This window comes from Indicator indicator, unplaced genomic scaffold (genome assembly GCF_027791375.1).
Source record: "Indicator indicator isolate 239-I01 unplaced genomic scaffold, UM_Iind_1.1 iindUn_scaffold_99, whole genome shotgun sequence".
Taxonomy (NCBI): Eukaryota; Metazoa; Chordata; class Aves; order Piciformes; family Indicatoridae; genus Indicator; species Indicator indicator.
Genome location: NW_026539215.1, coordinates 61,726 through 79,843, shown reverse-complemented (window position 1 = coordinate 79,843; position 18,118 = coordinate 61,726). Strand labels below are relative to the sequence as shown.

Genomic DNA, 18,118 nt, shown 5'->3' with positions numbered 1-18,118 from the left:
TTCCACTCCTTCCCTAAAGTTCTGTCACAGTGCCACCTTTGCCCCTCTGTCTCGCTCGCTGCCACCTGTCTCACGCAACCTGCCTCTATTCCATCCTGCTTTGGCCACCAGAGCCAAGGCAGCTCCTGCTGGGGAGGTGAGGGCACGGGCCAGTGGTGCCATAGGGTGAGAAGGTTCCTGAGGTCTCTCCATGCTGGTCCCCAAGCCCCCAGAAGGTGACTGGGATGAGCCAGGCCAAGCAGCTGTTCTTTCTAGGGCATGGCAAGGATGGTACTTCAGTGCTGCATTCCCCTCCAACAGCCTCCCCACAGCCCAGATGCCACCAGGGTGGTGTGCCACCCTGGCCCCGTGCCCTACACTGCAGCCATGGCGAGCTCTCTGCTGTGACATCCCTGCTTTGCTACCCCCTTAGGTCTTCCAGCCCAAGCCCGTGGGTTGTCCTGCTCCTGGTGCCAGTCAGGCACAGTGCCCTCTGAGCTCCCTTCTTCCCTAGGTGTGATCTCGCTCTCCTGGTCCCTGAGTGGCAAAGCCAACACCCTGGTGCAGCTGGTGATCGCTGCGCAGGATGGGGGGGGCCTGCAGGCCCAGCCCAGTGCCAGGGTCAACATCAGCATCGTGGAGGGCACTGTCTCACCCCCCGTCTTTGAGCAAGCCCAGTACTTCTTTACCGTGCCCGAGGACGTGCCCCTGGGTACCAGCGTGGGGGCTGTGCAGGCACAGAACCCTCCAGGTATGGCCTTGGCCCTTTGTCTGAAGATGCTTGTGGAAAATAACCGGGGGGGGTTGTTGGCAGTGGCTGGAGAGGAGCCAGGGGGTGCCCAGGAGGGCAAGAAGGGCAGCAGCAGCCTGGCCTGAAGTAGCAATGGTGTGGGCAGCAGGAGCAGGGCAGGGATTTTACCCCTGGGCTGGGCACTGGGGAGGCCACAGCTGCAGTGCTGGGGGCAGGGTTGTGCCCTCCCTGCCAGAAGGACATTGAGAGCTGGGGCAGGGCCAGAGAAGGACAAGGAAGCTGGGGAGGAGTCTGGGGAAGGAGGAGAAGGCTGTGGAGAAGTTGTGAGGAGCAGCTGAGGGCCCTGGGGGGTTGAGGCTGCAGCAGAGGAGGCTGAGGGGAGACCTTGTGGCCCTCTGCAGCTCCCTGAGAGCAGCTTGCAGCCAGCTGGGGCTTGGTCTCTTCTCCCAAGGAACAAGGGACAGGACAAGAGGAAATGGCCTTATGGTCCCCCAGGGGAGGTTGAGGTTGGACATCAGAAGGAACTTCTCTACTCAAAGGGTTCTCAAAGCTTGGCCCAGGTTGCCCTAGTCAGTGGTGGAATCCCCATCCCTGGAAGAGTGTCCAAGAGGCAGAGTTGTGGAGCTGAGTACCATGGGTTAGCCCCAGCCTTGTCAGGGTCAGAGGAGGATTGGGCTGGATGAGCTTAAAGGGCTTCTCCATCTGGAATCAGAGAATCCCAAAATGATTTGGCTTGGAAGGGACCTTAAAGATCATCCAGATCCACACCACCTGCCATGGGCAGGAGCACCTCCTACTAGACCACGTTGCTCAAAGCCTCATCCAGCCTGGTCTTCAGAGATGATGCATCCACAGCTTCTTTGGGTGATGTCTTCCAGTGCCTCACCTTCAAGTAAAGAACTTCTTCCTGATGTCTCATGGTTCCATGGCGCCAGTGGTTCCTTGACTCAATGACTCCATGGTTCCAGTGGTTCCATGGCTCTGTGGTTCCAATGATTCCATGGTTCCCATGGTTCCATGGCTCTATGGTTCCAATGATTCCATGGTTCCAATAATTCCATGGCTCTATGGTTCCAATGATTCCATGGTTCCAATGGTTCCATGACTCTATGGTTCCAATGACTCCATGGCTCCATGGCTCTATGGCTCCAATGATTCCATGTTTCCAGTGGTTCCATGACTCCATGGTTGCATCCATGCACATGTACATGGTTCTGCTCTGCAGTTCCCACCTGGAGCCCTCCCAGCCCAGTTGCTGTCTGCAGGGCCAAGGAGGTGCCCCAGGCACACGACTCAATCCTGTGGCTTCTCTCCCTCCTGCGCAGGGCATGCTGAGGACATTTTCTACTCCATCTCCTCGGGGGACCCTCACGGCTACTTCTCCATTGACTCTACCTCGGGGCAGCTCCGCACCAGCCTGGCACTGGACCATGAGTCGCAGGCAGTGCTGACGCTGGACGTGCAGGCGCGCAGCGGCTCCCCCCCCGCCTACAGCCAGGTGCGTGTCCGCATCGCGGTGTTGGACGTCAACGACAACGCACCAGCATTCCCCGCGCCCTCCGACTCCATCCTGCTGCCCAAGGCCACGCCGCCCGGCACCGCCGTGTACACGCTGCAGGCCGAGGACCACGACGGCGGCGCCAATGGCCAGGTCAGCTTTGAGCTGGCAGCAGGTGGTGCTGGAGCCTTCGTTGTGGAGCCCTCCTCGGGCACGGTGCGGCTGGCTGGTGCCCTGCGGTACGAGGCCGGTGCGGGCTACGAGCTCCTGGTGGTGGCGCGTGACGGCGGCGCGCCCCAGCTGAGCGCCACCTTCACGCTGCTGGTGCACGTGCAGGCCGAGCACGACCACGCGCCTGTCTTCGACACGCTCACCTACCGCGTGGAGCTGTGCGAAGGCGTGCCCGTGGGCACCCACTTCCTGCAGGTGCGGGCGCGTGGCACCGAGGGCCCCGCCCTAGCCTACCACCTGCGCGCAGACGGTGATGCCGCCAGCTTCGGCATCGTGCCTGACAGCGGCTGGCTGTACGTCAGGAGCGCGCTGGACCGCGAGGCGCGGGAGCTGTACCTGCTGACGGTGCTGGCCTCGGCGGGCGCTGCGGGTGAGGCACGTGGCACGGGCAGCAGCACCGTGCGGGTCACCATCACCGATGAGAATGACAACAGCCCCCGGCTGAGCCAGGAGCGATACTTCTTCACTGTGCCCGAGAACCAGGCCCCTGGCAGCAGCGTGGGGCGGGTGACAGCCACCGACCGCGACGCGGGGCAGAACGGTCGCCTCTCCTACCGCCTGCTGCCGCCCGACCCTGGCTTCCTCATCCACCCCCAGACCGGTGAGGGGCTGCCTGGCTGGGGAGGGGAGGGGACTGTGGTGGTGGGAAGAGGGCATTGGACTGGAACTGCAGCAGGGCAGAGTTAGGTTGGACATCAGGAGAAGTTCTGCACCATGAGGGTGGTGAGACCCTGGCACAGGATGCCAGGAGGTGGTTGAGGCCCCATCTCTGGAGACATTCAAGGTCAGACTTGCTTTTGTGAGACTCCCACCTTGAATACTGTGTCCAGTCCTGCTGTCCCCTCACCACAAGGACATGGAACTGTTGGAGTGAGTCCAGAGGAGGCCAACAAAGATGATCCAGGAGCACCTGTGCTCTGAGGACAGAGCTGGGGGTGTTCAGCCTGGATAAGAGAAGACTCTGGGGGGACCTTAGGCTGCAGAGGGACTTTTCATGAGGGTGTCTGGAGAGAGGCCAAGGGGGAATGGTTTGAAGCTGAGGCAGAGCAGGGTTAGACTGGAGCTGAGGAAGAAGTTCTTCAGTAGGAGGGTGGTGAGACTCTGGCACAGGTTGCCCAGGGAGGTTGTGGCTGCCTCCTCCCTGGGGGTGTTCAAGGCCAGGCTGGATGAGGCCCTGAGCACCTGAATCTAGCTGAGAGGAATCCCTGCCCATGGCAGGGAGGTTGGAGGAGATAAGATCTGAGGTCCCTTCCAGCCTGTGCTTGATGGGGCCCTGGGCAGCCTGCTCTAGTCAGAGGTGTCCCTGCTCACTGCATGGGGTTTGGACAAGGTGACTTTGGAGGGTGCTTTCCAACCCAAAGCCCTCTGTGACTCTGTGGAGTGGGCAGCAGCAGTGGGGCCAGGCTGGTGGCACACAGGGAGGTTCCTCTCTGCTTGCTGAGCCTCGTCCCCTCCTCTGCTGCAGGGGAGCTGAGCACCCAGCGCAGCCTGGACCGGGAACTGCAGTCCAGCTACCAGCTGCTGGTGGTGGTGGCGGACGGGGGGGCACCACCGCGCAGTGCCACGGGCACCGTCTATGTCTCTGTGCTGGACCAGAACGACAACGCCCCCACGTTCCTGCACGGCGCGGGCCATGAACTGCCCCTGCAGGTAGGGCACCTGCTGGGCTCGGGTGGGCAGGAGCACCCGGGAGGGGTGGGAGGGGTGAGCTGGCACCAGCTGCAGCCAGCAGCAGCCAGGGCAGCCTGGTGACTCTGGGTGAGGTGGGCATGGTTCTGGCAGTGACCCCTGAGCTGCAGATGGCTCTGCCACCAGTGGGTCTGGCCCGCGGGCAGGACACCTTGGCCCACATCCCACACTTGACCCAACAGAGCCACCTGTGGGCAGGGGGCACGAGGAGCTGGTAACTTCCAGGCCCCAGGAGCTTCGTGGTGGTCAGGCAGCACTCCGGGTGGTCAGCAGGGCCCTGCCCAGCCAGGCTCTGCTCCACGAGTGTCTGCTGGGAGCCCACTGTGGGCCCAGCCCAGCTCCTCCTGCCAGGTGGTGGCATTGGTCCCTCGGGCACTGAGTGTGTGTCTGTGCTGCCCACAGAGGTGGGTGAGGATCAGCATCCCCCAGCAGCACCAGGCCCTGGGGACCTGCTGCAGCTCCAGGACACCTTCCCTGGTCACTGCTGGGGACCTGCTGCAGCTCCAGGACACCTTCCCTGGCTGCTCCTTCTGCCCTCCTTACTCCATCTTTCAGCTGTCCCTTGCCCAGCTGCCTTCTTGCCTGTCTCCACTCCTGCACAGGGACACCCCAGCAGGTCTCCACTCCTGCACAGGGACACCCCAGCAGGTCCCATGTGCCAGCACCCATCTGGAAAGGTGCAGTCTCCCAGTGCAGGTGTAGGGTTCTGCAGCACGTTGGGGACTCTCTGGCAGCACAAGGAGGAGTTCATAGGGGAGCAGGAGCATAGGGGAGGGCACAGCTGCTGTCCTCATGGAGGGGGTGTCACTGGTGAGTGCCGAGGACAGGTGTTGGTGCCTGTAAGAAGACAGCAACCTTTGAACAGGTTTGAATCTTTGAACTCCTCCAGAGGAGTTGCTTTGTTGATGCTGGGGCTCTGCTGACAGCAAGGAGGGTGAGGGCTCCCCAAGAGGAGCTGTGGAAGGATCTTGGCTTCCCTGTTTAGCTAGGAAGAAGGTGGGAGATGAAATTCCCAGTTGCTGACTGGAAGGGGACAGATGTGGCCAGCAGCAACATGGATGTGGCTTCCACGGGTGGGCAGTGCCCCAGCCACAGGGTTAGAGAAGGCTGGGACATCACCAGGGGTTCTTTGAGGAGCTGTCAGCTCAGGGCTCAGCCAGCATTCCAAGGCAAATTGGGTCCTGGGCTCTGCAAGCAGAGGAGCAGGGAATGGAAGGAAATGCAGGGAGCAGCACCTCCAGTCCTGCTCAGCCCCTGGTCCCTCGCTCAGCAGCAGAACTGGAGAGCTCCAGGGAAAAGACCTTAGCAGGGGGTGATGGTTCCCATACAGACAGAAGACACCCGGGGTTCCTTGGGGTGGGAGAAGTGGCAGCAGTGTGGCAGGAGTGTGGGGTGGGTGGCACAGGGAGAGGTTGTCTTCTCATAGGACCTGGGCAGCCCCAGGCCTGGCCAAGCAGTGGGTCTGGAACCCACCAGTGCAGAGAGCTCCATGCTGAGCTCAGAACTGGATGGATTCATGGAAAAGACAAAACCCCCCAGGGGCTCTGCAGAAAGCCTCCAGCTGAGGCTCAGGAAGTGCCTCGGCCAGCAGCTGCTGGCAGCTGGGGGGGTTCCCCAGGAGGATGACTCCACACGTCCCTGAGGTCCCCCATCTGCTCCCTGCATCCAGCCACCCTCAGAGCCATGCCAGGGGTGGAGGTGGCTCCCCTCTGCTCTCTGGGCCATGCTTGTGCTTGCCACAAGCTTCTGGGAGGGTGTGCACCAGGTCTGGCCGAGCCTGGGGCAGTCTGTCTGGGCTGAGGTCCCTGCAGAGGCCAGGCCACCTCTGCTGCTGCCTGCTCCTCTCTTTGGGACCTGCAGTGAGTCCCTTTGGGACCTTCTGCACAGAGCCCTGCAGCTGCTGCTCCTTTAGCCCCTCCTCAGCTGCTGCTCTTCTTGGAAGGACTCTCCTGCCCTGTGGGCAGGAGTGGAACCATGCAGGAGCCCCTCACAGCCTGGCTGGGGCAGACTGGAGACAGAATGGGGGCCAGGCCCTGCCCCAGGCAGTTCAGGGGGTTGGAAGTGGCCTTCTGAGCTCTCTGTGCTGGGGGTGACTGCAGCTCAGCTATGTTTAGAAGTCTCTGCTGCAGCTTCCTTGGTCTGCTGGTTAGGAACCAGCTCATCTCCAGCCTCAGCCCATTTCTGACCACTCTGGCCTCATTTGTTCTCCTGCCAAGGTTGTGTTTCTGCTTAGGCAGCTTCTCCTCTCCCACTGGAATGTCCCTGCCCTCTCCCAGTGTTTACCCAGTGCAGTCCCACCACAGCCTGGCCTGGCCAAACAAGTCCAGCTCCCTGGGCTGCCCTCCCCGAGCCACCAGCCTGGTGCCAGCAGCTTGTGCAACAGTGTCAGGGATGGGCTCCTGCCTGGGCTCCTGCCTGGCCTTGCTGTCCTCCTCACTGTCCTCCTCACTGTCCTCCTCGCTATCCTTGATGTCCTCCTTGCTGGCCTCACAGAATCACAGAATTGTTTGGGTTGGAACCACCACAGACATCAAACCCTGTCCCCAGGTGCCATGGCCACACATTCAGTGATCACCTCGAGGGATGGGGACTCCACCACCTCCCTGGGCAGTCTGTGCTGCTCTTGCAGGACAAAAATTGTTCCTCATGTCCAACCTGAACCTCCCCTGGCACCATTTCAGGCCATTTCCTGTCCTTTTCTCACCTGATACTGGTGAAGCTGCTCTCAGGGAGCTGCAGAGTGCCACAAGGTCTCCCCTCAGCCTCCTCTGCTGCAGCCTCAACTCCTCCAGCTCCCTCAGCTGCTCCTCACAACTTCTCCAGAGCCTTCTCCTTCCCAAAACCCCTGCCCAGCTGCATTGCCCTTCTCTGGCCCTGCCCCAGCCCCTCAGTGTCCTTCTAGGAGCAAGGGGCCCAAAACTGACCCCAGGATTCCAGCTGCAGTCTCACCAGTGCCCAGTGCAGGGTTCTCCTCTCTGCCCTCCTTGCAGGGCCCTGCAGCCTCCCTCCTTGGGTCTGGGCTCAGGTCCCATTTGGCCTTTCCATAAATGCATTGAAGTGGTGCCACAGAGATCTCCCACAGCTGGTCTGGGAGAATCCCAGCATGGGGGGCTGGAAGGGATCTCTGGAGCCCATCCAGGCCAACCCCTCTGCCCCAGCAGGGCACCCCCAGCAGCTTGCCCAGGGGCACTAGGGCCGGGGAGGGTTGGAAGCTCTCCCCAGAAGGAGACTCCACAACCTCTGTGGGCAGCCTGCTCCAGGCCTCCAGCAGCCTCACCCCAAACAAGCTGCTCCTGCTGGCACCTCCTGGCTGCCACTTTCTGGCCCTGGGCACCTTTCAGCAGATGCCAGCCCCAGTCTCTTGCCCCCCACAGCTCCTTGAGCTCTTGCTGAGCATTGCTCAGATCCCCTCTGGAGCTGCTCTTCTCCAGGATCTCAGCCCCAGGGCTCTCAGCTGCTCCTCACAGAGCTGCTTCAGGCCCTTAGCCTCTCCCCAGCCTCCCCTGGGCTCTCTCCAGCAGTTCCCAGTCTCTGAACTGGGCAGCCCAGGCCTGGCACCAGCACTGCAGCTGTGGCCTCACCAGGACAGAGCAGAGGGGCAGCAGAACCTCCGTGCCCCTGCTGGCCTCAGGCCCTGAGTTGCAGATCTGTGACTTCAGGCTGTGAATTTTGTCTCCTGGTGTGGAAGGGGCCTCAGAGTCTGTGCCAAGTGGGGAACTGCTCTGCCAGCCAGGTGTGGGTAGGTGCCAGGGGTCTGTGCAGCAGGCAGTGGGTATTTGCTGAGGGGCACTATGGGGCCACATCTGCTGCCATGGCTCCAGAAAAGGTCTTGGCTGCAGTGCTGGTGGCTCCAGGAGCTGGTGGCACCAGGAGCTAATGGCTCATGCCCTGGTGATACTGGGAGGCACTGGCATAAAATGGAGGTCTTGAGTGTCTACAGAGAGGCCATCAGCAGTGCCAGCTAGGGACACAGGGAGAAGAGAGACCCTGGGGAGCCCAGGAATCCATGCCCAGGAGGAGATGCCAGCTGCTCTCCAGACCAGGGACCTCCCTGGGCCAGCAGGTGGGACCTGAGGAGCTGACCGGCCCTTGCCAGGCTGACTGCACAGGAGCCTGGTGGTGCCCACATCTTTTTGTTTGCTGCTGAAGGGTTCTGCTGGGAGCAGAGAGCCAGGGGTATTGTGGAGCCTGGGGCTGTCCCAGCTGCAGAGGCTTTGAGTGTGGCATGGGTTAGGTGGTGCCCTGCCATCTCCTGCAGCTCACTGCTGCCAGGCTGGGTTCAAGGGGGCAGAGTGGGAGGAGGGGAAGCAGGAGCCCCTTTGCTAACTCTCTGTGGACTTCTCATGTTGTGCCCTCGATCACCGCCTGGTGTCTGCACTGGGGGGCGAGGAGCAGGACTGGTGCCAGAAGTCAGGTCCTCTGCCATGCCCGGGGGTGGTGGGGTGGCTAAAGGGTGCCCAGCACCACTCACTGCTGCCCGGGTGGTGCCACAGGTGCTGGAGGAGAAGCCACCAGGGCTGCTGGTGGCCTCGCTGCAGGCCAAGGACCCCGACGAGGGCGAGAACGGCACCGTCGTGTACTCGCTGGCAGGTAGGGGCTGCCCTGCCCTGCGCCACCCTGCCCTGGCTGCTGACGGCCGGCCTGATCCCTCCCTGTCCCCCATGGCATCTCCTCCTCTCACCCCCTGTCCCCTCGCCATCTCCCCCTCTCATTCCCCCCATTTCCCCCACACCATCTCCCCCTCTCACCCCCTGCCCCCTCGCCCTCTCCCGCTGTCCCGCAGGCGCCTGGTCCGACCGCTTCTCGCTGCACGGCGCAAGCGGGGAGCTGCGCACTGCCGCCGTGCTGCGCCGCTCGGAGCGCACCGAGTACGTCCTGACCGTGACCGCCAGCGACCGCGGCGCCCAGCCCCGCCGCACGGCCGCCAGCCTCCGCATCCAGGTACCGGTTCCCGGCGCCCCCGGCGGTCGCGGAGCCGAGGTGTCCCCTGGGCTGGGAGAGACTTGGAAGGTCCATTGGAGTCCAAGCATGGCCCCAGCACCACCACCCCATGGCCCTCAGCACCACAGCTCCAGGGCTTGGGAAACCCCCAGGAATGGGGACTCCCACTGCCCTGGGCCAGGCCTGGACAACCCTCAAGGGGCATAAATTGTTCCTCAGGGCCAACCTCAACCTGCTGTCCCTAATCCGTGCACCCTCTCCCGCTTGCTCTTCCTGTCGGCTCTTGCCATTGCTGCTGCTGGGCTCTGTTGTCATTCCAGTACTGAGCTCAGTCACAGACTGGTAGAGAAGGCAACTCTGGAGGTCTCCTTGTGTCTCCTCCCAGCCCTGCTCAGGCAGGACCATCCCACCAGGTGCCCAGAACCATGTCCAAGTGGCTTTTGAAGATCTCCAGGCATGGAGACTCCATTGCCTGCCTGGGCAACCTGTGCCAGGGCTTGGTCACCCTCAGAATGGTGATGTCCAGAGGGTGCCCCTGTGTTCCAGTTTGTGCCCCTGGGCAGCACTGGGAAGGGCCTGGCTCTGTCTTTGTGGCACCCTTGCAGGCATCAATGGCTCCAGAGGCTTTTCTCTGGCAGTCAGCAGCTCTACTGTCCTCACCCAGCCTGGCTCTGTCACCCAGCCTGGCTCTGTCACCCAGCCTGGCTCTCACACCCTGCCTGGCTCCCTCACCCAGCTTGGCTCCATCACACAGCCTGGCTCCCTCACCCAGCTTGGCTCCATCACACAGCCTGGCTCCCTCACCCAGCCTGGCTCTCACACACAGCCTGACTCTCACACCCAGCCTGGCTCTCACACCCTGCCTGGCTCCCTCACCCAGCTTGGCTCCCTCACCCAGCCTGACTCCCTCACCCAGCCTGGCTCTCACACCCAGCCTGACTCTCACACCCAGCCTGGCTCTCACACCCTGCCTGGCTCCCTCACCCAGCTTGGCTTCATCACACAGCCTGGCTCCCTCGCCCAGCTTGGCTCCATCACACAGCCTGGCTCCCTCACCCAGCCTCTTCTCAGAGCCTTCTCCAGGCCATTCTTCACCTGTGGGCCACAGGAGCTGAGACTTTGGTCCCCGTGGTCCCCGTGGCACGTCCCTCACCGCCGCCCCTCCTCGCAGGTCCTGCCATCCTCCCGGGTGCTGCCGCGGCCGGATGCCATGGTGCTGACCCTGCACCCCCCTGAAGGGGTGAGGCCGGGGTCGGTGATCGGCTCGGTGGCCCTCCCGGATGCCCCGGCGCGGGGCCAGGTAACCTACACCCTGGTGGGGGGCGGCGGGGACGGCAGCTTCGTGGTGGACAGCGAGAGCGGCGAGGTGCTGGTGGCTCGGGACTTGGACTACGAGTCAGCGCCGCGGCACCTGCTGACGGTGAGCGCCGAGGACCGGCGGCAGGGCTACCCCCGCAGCCGCCTGCTGCTGGTGCAGGTCCAGGTGCAGGACCGCAACGACCAGGCGCCAGCCTTCCCCGAGGACCCGGTGACCATCGTGGTGCCCGAGAGCGCTCGGCCCGGCGCCTCCATCTTCACCTTCCAGGCGCGGGACGGGGACGGGGCCGGCCCCAACAGCCAGGTGCGCTACGCCCTGCGGCGCCAGGAGCCCCCCGGGGCCCCCTTCCAGCTGGACGCCCGCTCGGGGGTGCTCAGCCTCCGCCGCGGCCTCGACCGGGAGGCCGCCGCCTCATTCCTGCTGGTGGTGGAGGCCACGGACCAGGCGCTCAACGTCAGCCAGCGGCGCTCGGCCGCCGTCACGGCGCGCGTGTTCGTGACGGACGAGAATGACCACGCTCCCTGCTTCCTGTCGCCCGACGCCGTCTCCGTGCCGGAGGACCAGCCCCCGGGCTTCGTGGCGCTGCACGTCGTGGCCCGGGACGGCGACCTGGGCGAGAACGGCCGCGTCAGCTACGCGCTGCGGGCCGGCAACGGCGACGGCAGCTTCCACCTCAACCCCAGCACCGGTGAGCGCCGGGCGGCGGCGCCGGGAGCGGGGGGCCGGAGGGGGTGCGGGCACGGGGGCTGCGGTTTGGGGCACATGAGGAGAACTGGGCTGGAGGAGCCTCGGGAGGGGCACACGGAGTGTGGCGAGTCCCGAGAGCAGCGCCTGGTTGGCATGGCACCGCTGTCCCTTGGCACTGCTGTCGCCGGCTACTGCTGTCTCCCTGACTCTCGGCGGTGATGGCTCCAGCGCCGTCCTGGTGCCACACAGTGCCAGCTCCGCCGCTCCCTGTCCCCCAGGGGCGCTCTCCATTGTGCGTGCTCTGGACCGGGAGGAGGTGGCCCAGCACAACCTGACGGTGGTGGCCACGGACCACGGCCTGCCGCGGCGCTCGGCCACGCAGCTGCTGTCAGTGCTGGTGCTGGACGCCAACGACCAGGCGCCGGCCTTCGAGCGGCCGCAGTATGAGGCGCAGGTGATGGAGAACCTGCCCGCGGGCAGCGCCGTGCTGCGGGTGCTGGCCAGCGACCACGACCTGGGTGAGCACACGGCGAGGGGCAGCTGCCCAGGGTGCTGGGGACCCCTCTGGTGCACCATCCGCGGCTGGGTATGCTCTGTCCCTGCCTCTGCCTCTGCCCCTGGGTGAGCACACAGACAGGGACAGCTGCCCAGGGCGCTAGGGACCCCTCTGGAGGTGCAGCACCCGCGGCTGGGTGTGCTCTGCTCTTGTCCCTGCCCCTGCCCCCTGCCCCCTGCCCTCTGCCCCTGCCCCTGCCCCTGCCCTGGTTGGCCATGGAGGGGGATCATCACCTGGAGATGAGCGGTGGGAGAAGCAGAGATGGGGATGAGGGCTGTGGTCCCCTCTGCCCCCCACGACCTTTGTTCCTTGGGGGTTCCTCAGCCCTTTTCCCTTACACTGGTCTGGGACCTCCCTGCAGCCCACCTCTCTACCTGGCTTTCACCCCCTCCCGACCCTGTGTGACCGCTGGGTAGGAGGCCCGGGAGGTGCAGCCAAGTGAGAGGCTGCTGGGGTGCCCCCAGACCTTGTTGCTGTTCCCTGCAGGTGCCAATGGGCAGGTATCCTATGGGGGTCTGGCTGGGGGACCCTTCTCCATCGACCCCCAGACAGGGCTGATTGTCACCACACGCACCCTGGACCGCGAGGAGCAGGAGCAGTACCTGCTGACAGGTGAGGGGTGCTGGGCCAGGGGTGCTGGGGCAAGGGGGTGCTGAGCGAGGGGTGCTGGGGTGAGGGGGTGCTGGGCCAGGGTGCTGGGGTGAGGGGTGCTGGAGCAAGGGGTGCAAGGGTGAGGGGGTGCTAGGGTGAGGTGGTGCTGGGCAAGAGATGCTATGGTCATGGGGCAGATGTGGCTGCCCACTGCTGGGGTACAGAGGTGCTGCAGCAGGGTGGGCCTTAAGGGGCACCAGGACCGTTGGAGGGGTTGGGTGTGCAGAGCACAGCAGTGTGCAAAGCATAAGCAGTGGTGGGGTCTCTGGAGGTATTCCAGAACCCTTGGCTATGGCACCTTGGGCAAGGTTTGATGCCCACGGTGGTACTGGGTCTGTGGTTGGACTCAGTGACCTCAGAGAGCTTTGCCAACCCAAACAGTTCCATGGTTCTGTGATTCACAGCTGTGCAGATGTGGTGCTGGAGGATAGGGGCTGGTTCTGACCTGGCAGGGCTGGGTGCATGGTTGAACTCCATTATCTGAAAGGTTTCTTCCAACCCAAAGGACTCTCTAATTCCATGAGTGCCAGTGATCCCACACAGCCACCCTCTGGGCATCTGCATAGGCCCGGAAGGCCAGGCAGGTGCCATCAGCAGGTGGCATCTTGCTGTCTCCCTGCAGTCTACGCCCGGGATGGAGGCCTCCCACCCAGGCTATCCACGGCCACGGTGCTGGTGAGGGTGGGCGACGAGAACGACCACGCCCCACAGCTGGAGAGCCAGGCCTGTGCCCTGCAGGTGCCCGAGAACCAGAGCCGTGTGGCACTGCACACACTGCGGGCAACTGACCCTGATGCCGGCGACAACGGCCGCCTGCAGTACCACCTGGCAGGTGGGCACCAGGGCCAGCTCCAGGGCCCTCCTGGGAGCAAAGCCAGGGCTCTTCACCCTGGGCTGCCCACAGCCAAGGGGAGCATCACCCATGGCAGCTCCTGTTCACAGAATTCCCAATCCCAGCAAGGAGGGGTGGGAAGGGACCTCTAGAGACCACCCAGGCCAACCCCCCACCCTGCTCCAGCAGGGCACCCCCAGCAGCTTGCCCAGGGACACCATGGCCAGGAGGGGTTGGAAGCTCTCCCCAGAAGGAGACTCCACAACCTCTGTGGGCAGCCTGCTCCAGGCCTCCAGCAGCCTCACCCCAAACAAGTTGCTCCTGCTGGCACCTCCTGGCTTCCACTTGTTGCCCCTTGGCCCTGGGCACCACTCAGCAGCTTCCAGCCCCAGCCTCTTGCCCCCCACAGACCCTTGAGCTCTTGCTGAGCATTGCTCAGATCCCCTTTGGGGCTCCTCTGCTCCAGACTCTCAGCGCCAGGGCTCTTGGCCTTTCTACCTCAGTGCTCCAGACCACAGGGAGCTAGTCTGTGCCCAGGAAGGAGCACCCCCAAATCTGAACAGGCTGCTCTCATTCCCCAGGCTCTTGCCTGGCTCCCCAGGCTGGTCTGGTCCATACCACCCTTGGCCACTCTGAGCTGTTGACTTCAGGGGCTGCCAAGTGGGCTCTGTGCAGTTGTCCATGCCACGTGTGGCCTGGGACTGCCTATGGCAGCTCTTAGGGAGCTGGATCAAGGAGATTCCGGCCTGGGGCCTTGCAGAGAGCAGCCTCTGCCCTCCCTGCCAGGGCATGCTGGTGTGGGTTCCGTTCTGACATCTGGGCAAGGCAGGGCAGGTCCTTCCTTGCACCAGCTGTCATGATGCTGCCTTGACACCCCAGACCTCCCATCTTGAGACCATGTCACAGGTTGCCCAGCAAGGCTGTGCCTGCCCTCTCCCTGGAGGTGCTCAGGGCCAGGGGTTTGGAACTGGACCGATCTGGAAGGTTCCTTCCAACCCAACCCATTCTGTGGTTGTGTCAACCTTGGCATCTCTTCTCTCTCAGACGGAGACCCCGGGCAGGACTTCAGCCTGGACCCAGTCTCCGGTGTGCTCTCCACGGCACGGGCCCTCGATCGGGAGCGGGTGGCCTCGTACCTGCTGACGGTGGTGGTGCAGGACCAGGGCAGCCCCCCGCGCAGCGCCAGCATGGTGGTGACCGTGCGGGTGCTGGACCTGAACGACAACCCTCCGCGCTTCGCCCAGGCCGCCTACGCCGTAGAGGTGCCGGAGGACCTGCCCCCAGGCTCCCTGGTGCTGCAGCTGGCAGCCGAGGACCCTGATGAGGGCACCAACGGGCAGGTCTCCTACTACCTGGGCAACGAGTCCCTGGGCGCCTTCCAGGTGGAGCCGCAGAGTGGCCACGTCCGCAGCGCCCTGGCGCTGGACCGCGAGCGGCAGCACAGCTACAGCTTTCTGGCCACGGCGGTGGACTGGGCGCCGCGGGAGCCGCGCAGCACGGCCGTGCTGGTCACTGTCACCGTGCGTGACGTCAACGACCACGCTCCGGCCTTCCCGCAGAGCCCCCTGAGCCTGGCCCTGCCGCGCCACGCCGCGCCCAAGCACATTGTGGCCACCATGAGGGCGGAGGACCGCGATGCGGGCGCCAATGCCTCGGTGCTGTACCGCCTGGCCATGCCCAATGCCGCCTTCACCATCAACTCCTACACGGGCGAGATCCAGCTGCTGCAGCCCCTGGCCGCGCTCGGACCGCGCCAGCGCACCCTCTTCGTTCTGGCCGCCGACCTGGGACAGCCGGCACTGTCCTCCACCGGCGTGGTGCAGATCCTGCTGCAGGACGAGCCCCAGCGGGGGCTGCGCTTCGCCCGCGCTGCCAGCGAGGTGACCCTGCCCGAGAACCCTGCCCCAGGTACCTGCTGGGGGTGGGGGATGCTGGGCTGGCCTTGGTGGAAGGAGCTGTCTGGGAGGAGCTGGGAGCCAGGTGGGGTTGGGGTCTGATAACAAGAAGGGACAGGACAAGGGGAAGTGACCTCAAGTTGCTGCAGGGGAGGTTTGGGTTGGACATCAGAAGAAAATTCTTCACTGGAAGAAGCTGCCCAGGGAGGTGGTGGAATCCCTATCCCTGGAGGGGTTTTAAAGCTGCAGAGATGTGCTGAGGGCCATGGTTCAGCACCAGCCTCGGCAGAGGTAGAGAATGGTTGGACTCCATGATCTTAAAGGTCTTCTCCAACCCAAAGCATTCCATGATTCTCTGGTTCTAAGCTCAGAACAGGAGGCTCCTGGGAGGCCCCAATGGGCTCTGGGTAGACCCAGGGGATGGCACAGTCTGAGTGGTGCCCAGGCTACTCAGGGTGCTGATCCCTGTGGGCTCATCTCAGGGTGGTCAGATTGCCCTGGGAAGCCTCAGGCGCTCCTGGAAGATCTGCAGGGGTCATGATGAGACCAAGGGAGCCATGGATAGGCCCCACAAGTCCTGCTCCCAGCCCCAGGTCTCTATCGGCTCCTGGTAGCAGAGCCCTGGGCATCCCGTGGTGCCACAGGTGGTGCCACAGGTGGTGCCACAAGTGCTGCCCTGGCGTCTCTCTACAGGCACCGTGGTGGCCAGGGTGCAGGCAGCGCACACCGGGGGCTCCTCTGGCCGCATCAGCTACAGCATCGTCAGCGGCAACGAGCGCGGCGCCTTCGGCATCCAGCCCAGCTCAGGTACGGCCTCAGCCCCCCTGCCACCCACCCCTGCTGCTCCTCAGCACCCCACGGCTCACAGCCACACGGGCACCGTGCCACCCTCCACACCCCTGCACCGGCAGAGGAAATGGTGCCAGAATTGGCACTGCCCTGCTGCTGCCCTGGTGTTGGCAGTGCAGCTCCCAGCAGAGCTTTGGTCCCCGCTCAGTGGGACCTTTCCCCAAACCTCCCAGGCCCTGCACAAGACTTGGCCAGGACCACCACTTAGCTTGGGACAACCCCTGGGGTCCATCCGGGCTGGGGGTGCAGGGCTGGGGAGACCTCCTGAGTGCTTGGGGAGGCTCTGGAGGGCTCAGCACAGCCAGGGAGCTGCTGGGACAGGGCCAGAGGAGGCCACAGCCATGCTGGGAGGGCTGGAAGGGCTCTGCTGGGTGCCCAGGCTGGCAGAGCTGGGGATGCCCAGCCTGGAGAAGGCTCCAGGGACAGCTTCTGGTGGCCTGGCAGGGCTGGAAGGGGCCCAGGAGTAAGCTGGTGCCAGGCTGTGGGGCAGGAGCTGTGGGGCCAGGCCAAGGGATGGTTTGGAGCTCTAAGAGCCTGGGGGCAGAGGGAAGGGAGAAGTTGTTCAGCAGGAGGTTGGGGAGAGCCTGGCCCAGGGTGCCCAGGGAGGGGAGAGATGCACCCTGGCTGGCACCAGCCCAGGGCAGGTTGTTTGGGGCTCTGAGCTTTGCTTGGGGCTGTCCCTGCTGGCTGCAGGGGGTTGCAGTGGGTGACCCTCCAAGGGGCCTTCACCCGAAACCATTCTGTGATCCTATGACATGAGGAAGCTGCTCACAGCCCACACATGGAGCTGGAGCTTCACACCACAACCCTGTCCTCTGGTGCTCGCTGGCTGGTTGGTCTGGGACAGTCCCAAGCTGGCACGGTGCCTGTGCCCCCTGCAGCCCATGGCCCACATGCCCAGCAGAGCTCAATACTTGCTCTGTGTGCTGGAGAACAGAGGAGCCCAGGGCTGGAGGAGAGGGAGGCTGAGGGAGGCATCTCCCGGTTCATGCCACCCCCTGAGCCCTGCCTGCTGTGCCCCCCCAGGTGCCATCTTGGTGCAGGACCCCAGCAGCCTGGACTTCGAGGCCAGCCCGCGGCTGCGCCTGGTGGTGCAGGCAGAGGCTGCAGCGTCGCTGAGCTTCACGGCGGTGACGCTGCTGCTGCAGGATGCCAACGACAATGCCCCCAGCTTCCAGCTGTGCCACTACGTTGCCTTCGTCCGCGAGTCCCAGAGCTACCACTCGCCCCTTATACAGGTAGGGGGCACGGGCAGGGCACCCCTGGCTCTGCCGGGCCCGGGGCTGGCCCTGGTGGGGTCTGCAGAGCCCCACAAGTGCCCTGCTGGACCTCCCCTGGGCTCGGCAGGTGCTGGCAGATGACCCAGACCAGGGAGCCAACGGGCAGGTGACCTACGGCATTGACCCCGCACTGCCCACTGCCGGCCTGTTCCACATCGACCCTCACACTGGCACCATCACCACGGCTGCCATCCTGGACAGGGAGATCTGGTCCCAGACACGGTGAGTGGCACTGGCCCCAGGTGTCCTGGCCACGGCTGCAGAGGGTCCTCTGCTGCTTGGTGCCACACAACACTGTCCCAGCCCTGCTCAGGCAATGCTGCTGCCCAGCAGCAGGACCTCAGGCATGGTGGAGACATGCAGAAGAAATGGCACCAAAGGTGGCACAGGTGGCCATGAGATGGGCTGAGGAGATGGTAAGGGGGCAGTGGGCTCCTGCCCTGTTCCTGCCTGACCAATCCAGGCCTGCCCACACACCCCAGGATCACAGCCTGCTGCCTTACCATGCTCTGCAGAGCCCTCCTGCAGCTCCTCCTGCAGCCAGCCCAGGTGCCCTGGGCACCACCACCCCCAGCCACACCTGTGAGACGATGGCAAATCCCCCAGACCTGCCTGGTTCAGAGGGAAGGCGCAGCCTCTGCCACCCCACCCCGGCCTGGGTCTCTGCCCCCATGCCTGTGCTCTGGTGGCCACGTGTCCCTGTGCACTCCCCCTGGGCACAGGCCTTGGGCACCCCTGCCACCCACAGAACCATCACCACTGCAGAGGCTCCAGGTGTTGCCCAGCACCCAGCTCTGTGCCAGACACATCCCCTGCACCCACCCTGTGCCATCTCCCACCACGATCCAGACTCAGACTAGATGTACTCTGGGTGCCACCAGCTCCCCTGGCACAGCGTCTAGCCACGTGTGGGGTCTCTTGTCCCTTGTGCACCTGCTGCCCACCACATGCTCCAGACCCT

At 64.1% G+C, this 18,118-nt stretch overlaps 1 protein-coding gene across 1 annotated transcript in view; it reads left to right on the top strand.

The window, feature by feature from the left end:
- DCHS1 (dachsous cadherin-related 1) overlaps positions 1-18,118 on the top strand; it is a 46,184-nt gene that overhangs the window by 22,398 nt on the left and 5,668 nt on the right. Inside the window, exons 4-16 of the mRNA XM_054398750.1 lie at positions 494-730; positions 2,056-3,060; positions 3,925-4,109; positions 8,642-8,738; positions 8,932-9,089; positions 10,261-11,095; positions 11,373-11,612; positions 12,137-12,262; positions 12,924-13,133; positions 14,178-15,041; positions 15,722-15,835; positions 16,904-17,115; positions 17,225-17,379. Of these exons, the coding sequence (XP_054254725.1) occupies positions 494-730; positions 2,056-3,060; positions 3,925-4,109; positions 8,642-8,738; positions 8,932-9,089; positions 10,261-11,095; positions 11,373-11,612; positions 12,137-12,262; positions 12,924-13,133; positions 14,178-15,041; positions 15,722-15,835; positions 16,904-17,115; positions 17,225-17,379 (4,438 nt within the window). The remainder of the gene's footprint in view (positions 1-493; positions 731-2,055; positions 3,061-3,924; positions 4,110-8,641; positions 8,739-8,931; positions 9,090-10,260; positions 11,096-11,372; positions 11,613-12,136; positions 12,263-12,923; positions 13,134-14,177; positions 15,042-15,721; positions 15,836-16,903; positions 17,116-17,224; positions 17,380-18,118) is intronic.